Below are 12,406 nucleotides of genomic sequence, written 5' to 3'. Positions count from 1 at the left end.
TTGAGCTCAGGAGTTCGAGACCAGTCTGAGCAAGAGCGAGACCCTGTCTCTACTAAAAACAGAAAGAAATTATATGGACAGCTAAAAATATATATAGAAAAATTAGCTGGGCGTGGTGGCGCATGCCTGTAGTCCCAGCTACTCGGGAGGCTGAGGCAGGAGGATTGCTTGAGCCCAGGAGGTTGAGGTTGCTGTGAGCTAGGCTGACGCCATGGCACTCACTCTAGCCCGGGCAATAGAGCAAGACTCTGTCTCAAAAAATAAAAAAAAAATAAAAAATAAAAAAAAGAGAGAGAGAGGTAGAGTGTCCTCTTGAATCCTGGTAGGTTTTGGGACTACTCTGACCAACAGAAAATGAAGTGTCACTGTGCCGGTTTCTAGGCCTAGGCCTTAAGAGACTTGATGCTTCCACTTCCTGTCTCTTGGAGCACTTGTTCCTGGGATACTTCACTGGGTAACCCAGCTGCCATGCTGCCAAAGCCCAAGACACACGTGGAGGCCCTTGTGACTGAACTCCCAGTCAACCGTTAGCATCACTACCAGTCACGTGAACCACGCTGAACATCCAGCCCAGCTGAGCCTTCCCATGACTGCAGCCAACATGTAACTGCAGCAACGTGGGAGGCCCCAGTGAGAACCACCAGCTGAGCCCAGTCATCCCACAGAACCATGAAAAATTAATAAATTGTTGTTGTCAGGCACTATGTTTTCAGGAGGTTTGTTACATAGTAATAAATAAATGGATACTATAGTTCTCATTCATTCAGCAAATACTTATCAAAGTTATAACATACAAGAAAGTGCTGGAGGTACAACAACGAGTAACTGGAAGGGGAATTGTGATGGCCAAGTGTCCTAAAGTACAATACAAAGTTAATTTCTGCCATTTATTATACAGCAGCATGACACAGGACTAAGCTCATATATATTTCCCATACATGCACTTTCTACCAACTTCAAGTTTTACCTTTTACTTGATCTTTTTCTCTTCAAGATACTACTTAATTCCTCTCCTTCCTTTTTGTTTTCAAACTACTGCATCTGTCTCCTTATCACATTCTCTTTGTGGCCCAAATAATCTCGTTTTCAACCTTGATACTTATCTTAGTCATCTACTGTTACATAACAAAATACCCCAAAACTTAGCAGCTTCAAACAGCAGCACTCACTATTTCTCACAGACACGAGTACCAGGGGACATGCTTCTGACTAGGGGTCTTGCGAAAACTTGCAGTCAGGCTGTCAGCCAGGGCTGCAGTCGGCTCGAGGCCTGACTACTGGGCAGTCTGCGTCCAGACTCACTGTTTGAAGGCCTCAGGTCCCTGCCACATGGGACTCTCCACAGGGCTGCTCACAGCATGGCAGCTAGCTTCCCGCAGATCAGAGAGAGAACACGCGTGCACACACACGTGAAGGAAGCCCCAGCAGCTTGCATAACCTAATCGTGGAAGGGACGTGGCATCACTTCTGTCCTATTTTATCAGTTACACAGACCAATCCTGCGGCAACATGAGAGAAGACTACATGAGGGTGTGAACACCAGGACGCAGAGATCACTGGGGACATCTCAGAAGTTGGCCGCCACAAAGCACATCTTCTCAGACTTTTCCTTTTCCTGAAATCCTCCTTGGTTTTCCAGGGCAATGTACTCTATTCGTTTTTCTGCTTCCAGAGTTTTTCTCAGCCTAATCCCTTCAACATACCAACGTCAGATTAATTTTCCTAAACCCAGTCTTATTAATATTAAACCCCTTAGGTTGGCTCATCACCTATCAGAGAGAGTTATAACTAGGACCGAACATAAGGTAGCCGTATCTTCCCAACTTACGGGAATCAATACCTACAAATAGTTCCCCCAATTCCAGACAACATTTCTACTGCAGCACAGCTCATACCTCTTCCCTCCGCACACACTGTACTGAAGTCCCTCTCCTCTCAAATGAGATGAACCAACTTCTCTAAGCTTTACCTCCTGCCTCATTCGCAAAGTACTTTTCTCGTTTTGTATCCACTAGCTTCTCTCTTCTTAACTAACGCTTTTGTTTGAAACACTTTTTAACCATTTTATTAAGATCAACTTTGTAAATGTCTGATTTGGAGAGCTTGTCTCCTTAATTAGATCATTAGCTCCTTGAAGGTAATGTCTTATTGATAGGGTCTCTGTGACCAGCTTTGTTCTCTACGTTCTGGGAGACACCCAGGTAATCATCACATACTTCCTGATTTAACTTTGTTTATAAACAACCATCACGTGAATTTCTTACACAAGCAAGGGAAAATCTAAACAGAAATAATCTATGATTTATTCTTTCTGAAAATGGAAAAGACACAAAACTATAGTTTGAATTTATCTTTTGGGAGAACTTTTCAGTACTTAAATTCCTTTGCTGGGTTTAGAAAGTACCATATGAACAAACACTTCTAAATCTGTCAAAATCTATGCCCTCAAGCCAAGTCTCAGGCATTAAACCACAAAAACGCAAAGACTATGTCTATTCCATGATTAAATAAACAGAAATAAGCTTACCTTTAAACAAAATAATTGATTCTTCCTACCATATAAATGAAACAGGGCATAATGGCTCAAAATCTTGACTTTAATTTTTGTCACTCAACATGTCCTTACCGAGTCCCTATCACATGCCAGGCCCTGGATAGGGACCATTCGCAGCCTCTGCCACACGCACAGTACAGTAAATCCCTCTTCTTACCTCACGGGCGCAAGTCCCAGCATTTCGTCCCGTCGTTTTTCCTTCTTCTTGAGCTCTGATTCTGTCGACTTGAGTTTATCCGGAGCAAGCCGCAGCTTAGACTGCAAATCACTGATAACTTCTTGTAACTCAGCCTCTGTCTGAAAAACTCTCTGACAGACAGGGCAACACGACTGGTTTTCATCTGTTAGCTGAGTAATGAATTGGGAGTAAACTGCCGTGGCTCCCGCCAGCATGGCTATTTAAAAAAAGATAAATATATCTCCAATGAGAAATAAATAAATGTATATGTATAGTTTTGTCAATATGGTTACATCTTTTTCTATAAATACATGATTAATCCTCTTGCTTTAGAAACAAAAAAAGAAATAAAAATTCTGATATCTACATCTTCTTCCAAAGGGCATGATACATTTAGATTGTATAAATTACTTTTTGGCAACTTACAATAAGTAAAACGTAACTTTTATTGAGAGCTTTCTACATGCCAGGCCCTGTTCTAAGGGCTTTACAACGATAATCTCATTTACTCCTCAATACCCTAGGTGGTAGGTAGTTGTGTCCTCGTTTTACAGATGATTAATGTAAAACACAGGAAAGTTTTAAAGTTGCTTAAAGTCAAATAGTAAGTTGTAAAGCCAGGACCAAAACTCAAGCCATTTGGCTCCATAACCAGGTTTTTAAATCTCCCATCCTTAATAGTTACCTCTGAATGAAAATTCAAACATGTCAAAGTGCCTTGATAATGTGAAGTAGGTAACTTACCTCGCTGTTTTGAGGATTTTTCAATTTCTTCTTTAAGCCTGTCTAAATCACTTTCAAAGTCCTGGCTACCACAAACATCAAACAGCCTGTCTTCATAACTGGACAACTGCTCTTCTTTTCTTTTTAGCTCATTGTTTATATGATTTTTATTTTGCTCAGCTGAAGCTAGCTCCTTGCTAAAATAAGAAAAATGTGGATTATAATTTTAAAACATGAGTAAAGAGTTTGAAAAGTTTGAGTTGGCATATCCAAGACAAATGCTGTCAACAAACCATTACGAGGGTCTGGTGTAACATCATACCATTTTTATTTTAGAAGTGAAGGCAACAGTCCACCTTCCACCGTAGCTCTCTCCCTAGGGCACTGACTCACTTGCCAATCCTAGTCTTAGGCCTCCTCCCAGAAAAACGTACACAGGCAGAATTCTGCCTGGTTTCTGGAGGTTCTTGTCTCAGATCTCAGGTTAAGAGCCTAGGAAGAAGATGCTTGCTGGGTCTACCGCCGGGAAAGAAGAGAGGAGGAAAACATTTTCCTAATTCCCTTTAGTGCCTTTCACAATATTACGTCCCTACTCTCCTGTAAAAACCTTTTCTTTTTCCTCTCCTTGTTGCTGTCATCTGCTTAGCTACTCATCACTCGTTCTCTCTCATTCATCAAAGATTTTGCTTACTAGTACAATTTATCTCCACTCCAACTCTTAAACATCATCCCAACCAACCTCAATACTCACACATATCAGGGTTTTCCAATTTGCAGGTTATGATACGAGTCAGGTAAACAATTTGATGCATTGTACTCAGCGTATTTTTAAAAAGTGAAACAACAGAATGTAATATATTGGAGTAGACTGTATGTAGAAGTACTACTTTGAGAAATCTGTTTCAAATAAATGCGTGTGATTACACACACACTTCATCATGACACTACCTGTTTTGAGTTGCAGTAAAAATATGGAGAAAAAATAACTGATATAGATGAAACTTCACCATCCTAGCTTCCACTGAGCACTTCTCATCAAGGTCACCAACAACTCAAGTACCAAGTGGAGTCTTCCTCTTCCTCTACCTCTAGGCAGCACCAAACACTGTTGACCCTTTCCTTGAAGGCCTGTCTTACCAAGGCACCCCGACACCACTCCTATCTGGCTCTCACCCTGGTTTCCTGGGCGCATCCTAGTTTCCTTCACTTGCTCCTCTTCCTGTGCCTGCCAACATTTTAAATGTTGGCGTTTCCCTGGAATCTAACTGTAACACCCCTCTTCTTTTTGCATAGCTCTGTCAAGGTGATATGGCCTGTGCTAACTTCGATCTTCCCTTACATCGCAGTAACTGCCAATCTCCTGAACGTCAAACTCCAATTTTCTACTCCCTAACGGACACTTCCATAAGAAACACAAATTTAATGTAGCCAAAGCCAAATCCACTATTTTCGTCAAAAATCTCTGTGGAATTCTTGACCCTCTTATCCAACCACCATCCAAAGTAGTATCTGAGAAACATGATCACTTTTTATAATGGATTACTCACAGAAACGAAAAGGGAATTTTAAAATTTTAATCCTCTTACTTAAGTCTACAAATTTGCAAGGGAAAGGGGCCCAAATTGCTACCCGTTTCCATTTTGCTTAATTTGTAAAATATGAGGAGTTTTCAAAAAGTTCGTGGAAAATGTGTATTATGAAAAAACTTGACCAAATCCAAACTTCACAGGACAAAGCCCTTTACAAAAGGGATTTGTTCTGTAAAATTTGGAGTCAGTCCCAAGCCCAGACTCAAGGAACCGGAAGGCCACGTGTGGCCTCAAGGCCGCAGGTTCCCCACCCCGTGCAGGGGGGCAATTCTGGGAGAGTTTCAGTGGGAAAGCAGTAAGTATCCACTGCACAGTCCTGATTTGGCTTCTTCTTATTTTTGTTTCCTAATCTTAGAAAATCTTTACAGGTCACCCATTTTTCTTTAGTTCATAATGTAAAAAAGATTACATTGACATGGTTAAATTCTCGGGACCCATGGTTCTTTACGGATGGACTATAGGGCTGGTATTATCGCTTACAAAAGTATCTTCAACTTGATGGAGCTTATGTTCAGAAATAAAGTTTATATATTTTATTTTAGTCTTTTAATTCCATTTATCCACTAACTTTCTGAAGTCCCCTCATATAGGAGAACTAAATACAATATAACATTTCATGACAACAAATTATTTTAAAACAATTAAAATGAAAGCATGAAATAAGAAATTTCTATTACATCTACAAATATTACAACCACTTACTTCAATTTGGCAAGTCTGTCCCTGGTCTGATTAATTTCTTTTGATTTACTGTGAAGCCAGTCTTCAAGCTGTTTTTTGTTGGGAAAATACCCCAACAGTGAAGTTAATTCATCACTGTGCCTAGATTTTATTTTTCTGATTTGTTCATCTTTGTCGGCCTAAAGGTAAAAAACATCTTTTAAAAATAAAATCCGATGTCTCTTCATTACATCAAGAACAAAAAATAAATTCTAGACTGACTCAAGTTCTAGGCTTAAAAAACAAATCGATAAAAATGTAAGAAAATATGAAATTTCTTAAAAATCTTGGAGTGGAGATGGTCCTTCTAAGCCACGAGAACAGAGTAATAAGTTTAATGCTATAAAAATTAAAAACTTCTGTATGGTAACAGTAAACAGCAATGTGCATGTGTTTGTGTGCATATACTTCTATGTAAACTTTTTGTAATTAAACAATGACTTTTAAGCTTGACAGTCTGTTTTACTGAGTAATAATCTCACTTAATCTCTAAAATATAAGGTCGACACCAACTCAATACTTCACAGTGTGTCAATTATGAATGCAAGATAAGCTGCTGTGAACACCAGGCGGTATAATCAGAACAAAAAGGACAACCGTACTTTGTCTCTGGTGAGCATGTCCATCTGGGTGCGGGCTGTCGCATGGTGGTTCAACTGCTCCATCTCCTGGTCCAACTTACGCAGGGTCCTGTCTAGGTCCACTTTCTCATTCTGAAGGCTGATAACTTCTGTTTTTAGGGCTTCTACATTGCTGCTTTTCTCAGCCTTGCTCAGCTCATGTTCCTAATCAATAATTCAAACAAATGCGTAGGTTTATGTACTCTGTGTAAGAATTAAAATAATGAAAGTGCATTAAAAATTAACTACTCCTCAGAATTGTTAAAATATTATTGTTTGCTTATAATCAACAAGAGAAAAAAACATAAGGCACCATATATGCTTTCAGGGAAATCTTTAAATTAAAGTTACCTTACTACATTATAATAGTAGAGAATTAGTAAATAAACTTGGAAGGGCAAAGCAGGAAGGAAAAATTGAGAATCAGTGCAAAATTAGGAGAAATATGTCTCAGTATACAGATTAGTGACTCTTCAGTAAACAATTAAGTATTTATTAAGTCTTCAAGTAACTCACTTTATTGTCTGGTATGTAGAAACTATAAAAATAGTGTGATGTGGGCCTCAACTGGTGTCCCCCCACCCCAAGAAGACAATATCGTAACAAAGTGCTAAAGACAAAAACGTATGCTGCAATGGTAAGTTAGGGAGTACACATCAATGCTTACTTCAAATATCAAGATGGGATTTAAGAGAGGATTTGCCAAGCTCTAGGATGCTTACACTCTGATGATGGAGATATGAAGGAAGGAGCAGATTAGAAGTGAGGAAGAAAATTTGGAAATTCTTGAAGAGATTGGCTAAAAAATTTTTACCACAGAAAATGTGATAATACAGCAAAAATCTCATAAAATTACAGTGTGTGAAACCCAGAGGGAAAATACTTGCTTTTTTACTTAGGTAAGTGGATCTTAAGCAGGGTGTTCACAAGAATCACCTAATTTTGTTGTGTGTGTGTTTTTTTAAGAGACAGGGTCTCACTCTGTTGCCCAGGCTGGAGTGCCCAGGCACAGTCACAGCTCACTGCAGCCTCAAACTCCTGGGCTCAAGCAATCCTCTTGCCTCAGCCTCCCGAGTAGCTGGGACTACAGGATGCGTGCCACCACGCCCAGCTATGTTTTGAACATGTATTTCCATGTCCCACTCTCAGAGGTTTTGATTGGGAAGGTCTGAGGCGTTAAGGTCTAAGAATAGGTAACTTTAAAAAGCTTATTGGGTGATTCTAATTTTTAACCCACCAGTTACTAGAACCAAAGAGTTGGGGGACCATGATATCCAGATAAGTTCATTTTACCTTAGGACAGACAACATTGACATTTTTATTAAAATGCCATAATCTCAGGATTAGCAAATACTTCAGAATGCAAGATTCTATATGACTTACACTTTAAAATTACTATTCAAATAATATCTTACAGCCTTTGTGAGCTCCTGGTCCAGTTCAAGAATCCTGTCTGAAGATCCTTCCAACTGCTGTAATTCATACTTCACGTTTTTCAGCTCATGCTGCTTCTTACTTAGGATTTCTGATTTTAGCTCAATTATTCTTCCCAGTCCAGTTTTCTTATCCCTTATCTCATCTATCTGTTTTTGTTTCAGATTCTCTTTTTCTGCAAAGTCATTCTAAATACAAATGTGAAGACTGAGCATTAGTAATTTTTTCACTAAATCATTAAGAAAGTTTCTTCATTGCAAAAGTAATACATGTACAATGAAAAAAATACAGAAAAGTACAGTCACGCATCACTAAACCGCAGGGATATATTCTGAGAACTGCATCATTAGGCAATTTTGTCACAGTGCAAACATCACAGAGCACACGTACACAAACCTAGATGGTACAGCCTACCACACACCCAGGCTATACTATAGCCTACTGCTCCTAGGCTATGAACCTGTACAGCATGTTACCATACTGAATACTGCAGGCAACAGTAACACAGTAAGTATTTGTATATCTAAACATAGAAAAGATACAGTAAAAATATGGCATTATAATCTTATGGGACCACCGTTGTATATGTGGTCTGCCATAACCGAAATGGCATCACGTGGTGCATGACTGTATTTTAAAAAAATACAAAAACCATCATCCAGAGATAATCATTATTAACTGTGAGCAAACGTTTTCTTTGCAATTAGCTCTAAAACTTTTTTTACTTAACTGGGAATGACAGAAGAGAGGGGGAAAAAAAAAACAAATTTTTTTTACTGAAAATCAAAAAAAAAATAGGCCTACATTTTTTCTTCGTATTTTTATCCTTATAAGCTTTTAAGATTTAGCTTCTATGCAGGTTTCTTCTACCTTGTAGCAGCTTTCATACTAACACTAATCCAAACATAAGTCAAAATAGGGTCTATCCAAAAATTAAAACAATTGAAGTAGAGAATCTGACACTGATAAAAGAAAATAACAAACACTGTATTTCAAAATATTTACCATCAGCTGGTTGGCAGTTTCTGTTTCCCTTTCTTGTCTCTCTCTCACAAGTCTGTGAAAATTTTTAATTTGTCTTTCATTGAATGGTCCACGCTCAAAGCCATCCAATTCTAGCTGTGTTGCCAGAGACTGAATTAATGAATCTCTCGCTCGGATATGTTCTTGATGGCGATCTGCTTGTAGCTGTAGGCGACCTTTAAAAAAGCCAATGTAATAATTTTTTTTTCCAAGCTGGTTTTTAAAAAGTTGAGTAACTGTAAATTCACATACAGTTGCAAAAAATAATACAGCATAATCTCTCCAATACTGAAAGGACACCACTGCTAGTAAACTAATGGAGAAAAATAAACTAATAGAAAAAAAAAAAAAGATCACAGAGTACAAGTGCCCTTTGTTTGATTAACCACCTGTGGCTTAACTCATTGTCTTTAAGATTAATCACCTGTGGTTTAACTTGTGGCCTTTAAGAGTCTGTTTTGGCCGGGCACTCTGGGAGACCGAAGCGGGTGGATTGCTTAAGATCAGGAGTTGGAGACCAGCCTGAGCAAGAGCGAGACCCCCGGCTCTAATAAAAATAGAAAGAAATTATCTGGCCAACTAAAAATATACATAGAAAAAATTAGCCAGGTATAGTGGCGCATGCCTGTAGTCCCAGCTACTCGGGAGGCTGAGGCAGGATCGCTTAAGCCCAGGAGTTTGAGGTTGCTGTGAGCTATGATGATGCCATTGCACTCACTCTAGCCCCGGCAACAGAGTGAGACTCTGTCTCAAAAACACACACACACAAAAAAAAAAACCAAAAAAAGAGCCTGTTTTTACAGCACATGAAAAGAACTGGACAGACAGAAAGAGTGTGACCCCTCCCCCAGTTCATGCCAGCCCACCTTCCAGGGAGACTGATAAACCAGCCTCACTGAGGGGAAAGGGAAAAAAAGGAAAAACAATGCAGCCACTTCACAGCTGTCTTCTGCTATCAGTTGGCAGCAGTAACTATCCTTTTTTTTCTTTTCCCTTTATCCCAATAAAAATCCCAAACCCCTTGCCCTCGGGGCTGGCACTTCCTTTCCTTTTTTCCTGCCATGCCCTTTCCTCTTTCGGAAAATAAAATAAACTTTTTGTCTAAACCTGTCCTAATCATTGCATTGAGATTCCTTCTCATCCCACGCTACAAGTTCCCACCCTAATATATACTTTGCCCAGTTTCCCCCAATGGCAACTTTTGCAAAATTATCGTATAATATCACAACCAGGATGCTGACATTGATACAATTCCTCAATCTTAGTCAAATTTCCCCAATTTTACTTGCACCCATTCATATATGTGTGTTAAGTTCTATATAATTTTATTACCTCTGTGGGTTCATATAATCTCCTGCGACAGTCAAGAGACTGAACAATTCCAACATCCCAAGAACTCTCTTGTTCTTTTATGACCATCACCACATCCCCTTGCCCCTTCTCCTACCCAGTATCCCTAGCAATCACTAATTTGCCCACCATTTCTAAAATAAATTTTAACATTTCAAAAATATTATATAAATGAAAACATACTGTATATAACCTTTTGAGATTTGCTTTTTTTCCACTGAGCATAATTCCCAGGAGATAATTCATTCATGTGGAAAACATGTAATACTATAGAAGGAAAAAAGACCAACACTTTGTCCTACCCTGCTCAATAAGTAGTTCTGATTTTTCTTGATTGAGAAGCCTAGATTCTTTATTTAATTTTTCCAATTCACGCTGGCAGTCTACCAATCTCCTTTCTTTATCTCTTACTGTTCTCTGGTGATTGTGATATAAGTCATTTAGTTGCTCATCAGTCCCTTGAAAAACCTAGGTAACACCAAAATAAAAAGTTTAATGTATAAATAGAAGATATGATCACTTTGAGGTACCAAATCTTATTCAACATCCTTCATTTTAACATACACAGAGAAGTAGCACAAACATCAAGATTTGTACTTGTTTTTTTCCAAAATGTGGGTGGCAAAACTGATTCAAATAAGTTCACAATAATCCCAAACTTTTAAAGTAGAACAAAATTCTACTACTACAAACCTTTTCCATTTTCTGTTCCAGTTCACTATTATCTTTCTCCATTTGCTTCTTTCGGCTATCCAAGGCTTTAATTTCATTGTCAAGTCTCATTATTTTAGAGAGATTGTGTTCAATTTCTTTTAGACGATTCTAAAAATAAAGAAATACTCTAAATAAATAAAATTCACTATACCTTACACTGCTGTTGAATCCAGAAAAATAAGATGTACCAAGGGCCAGGCATTTAGTAAAAGTGATCTCATTTAATGTCGTCAATGACACTGTACAGAGGGCACGGAGAAACTGAAGAGCAGAGACATTAAATAACTCTTCCAAGTCTTCACAGTTAGCAGAGAAAAGCAAGAATTAAATTCCACTTCTAACTCCAAAGCCTATACCCTGCCCTCAATACCTCCCATAAATGTTTTTTATTCATTAAGCCCTTAGAGCTATAATACGTAGAGTAGCACACTTTAAGAACTCAATCCTTAAAAGGCTAACTATTTAATGTACTTTTTAAAAAGCAGAACTACTGAGGGGGCTGGAAACTCATGGCAAGTCACCAGTACATTCTTAGACTCATCTCTTACGAGTGCGTATAACCCGGTTCAGGGCATTCTCTCCTTGCACGATGCTGGGATCCTCTTCCAGTGTTTATCTCTGTGACTCCAAAGCTCACCAACTCCTCTTCCAAGACATTTTTAGAATCTGATTTTTATTTTTTATTATTACTTTTTATTTAGAGACAGGGTCTTCCTATGTTGCCCAGCTGATGTGCAGCAGCTATTCACAGGCAAGATCACAGAGCACTACAACCTGGGAGTCCTAGGCTCCAGTGACCCTCCCACCTCAGCCTGCCCTGTAGCTGGGACTATAGGTGTGTACCACCATGCCCAGCAGAGCCTAATTTTTAAACATATCATACTTAAGTTACTAAACTGCTTAGATGTATCAACTGCAAACTTTCATAGCTCCACCAAAATGCATGCTCAACGTTAATATCATTTATTAAAATTATACTAATAGTATTACCCTGTGATTTGTATATGGATAGCATATAATCACCATAAAAATAGGAACTTTGTTTACTTTGTTCCCTAATATATCCTCAGAACACGTAAAAGATGTTCAATATGTTAGCTAAATGAAAGAATGAGAGATCTGAAAAAAGTAATTTTACCAATAATAATAGTCATAGGTATTGTTCATTGAATGCCTATTATGTTCCAGACATTGTACTAGGTGCTGCTATAAATTCTCTCTAATTCTTCAGGAGGCCAAGGCAGGAGGACCACTTGAGGCCAAGAGTTCGGGTCCAGCCTGGGCAACATAGTGAGAACCCATCTCTACAAAAAAATTGGAAAAAAAACTTTCTAGGCAAAAATAACAACAACAAAAGAACTCTCTAATCCTCACAAGATTACACAGTAAGCAGGAGACTCAGAGGACTGAACTGACTTGTACAACACCACATAGCTAAGATTGGGATATGAGGTTAGGAGGCAGAGTATCATAATGGTTAAGACTAGAAGCTCTGGGTGCT

The 12,406-nt window shown here is 38.7% G+C and overlaps 1 protein-coding gene across 1 annotated transcript in view; it reads right to left on the bottom strand.

Moving 5' to 3' along the window:
* The window catches only part of RAD50 (RAD50 double strand break repair protein), a 71,910-nt gene that overhangs the window by 36,184 nt on the left and 23,320 nt on the right, over positions 1–12,406 (bottom strand). The window contains exons 6-13 of the mRNA XM_069483602.1: positions 10,885–11,013; positions 10,494–10,659; positions 8,824–9,017; positions 7,800–8,006; positions 6,367–6,549; positions 5,747–5,904; positions 3,477–3,652; positions 2,712–2,949 (exon numbers count right to left, since the gene is read on the bottom strand). Of these exons, the coding sequence (XP_069339703.1) occupies positions 2,712–2,949; positions 3,477–3,652; positions 5,747–5,904; positions 6,367–6,549; positions 7,800–8,006; positions 8,824–9,017; positions 10,494–10,659; positions 10,885–11,013 (1,451 nt within the window). The remainder of the gene's footprint in view (positions 1–2,711; positions 2,950–3,476; positions 3,653–5,746; positions 5,905–6,366; positions 6,550–7,799; positions 8,007–8,823; positions 9,018–10,493; positions 10,660–10,884; positions 11,014–12,406) is intronic.

The sequence above is a fragment of the Eulemur rufifrons genome, chromosome 10, assembly GCF_041146395.1.
Source record: "Eulemur rufifrons isolate Redbay chromosome 10, OSU_ERuf_1, whole genome shotgun sequence".
Taxonomy (NCBI): domain Eukaryota; kingdom Metazoa; phylum Chordata; class Mammalia; order Primates; family Lemuridae; genus Eulemur; species Eulemur rufifrons.
This window is presented reverse-complemented; position numbering and strand designations above follow the sequence as displayed.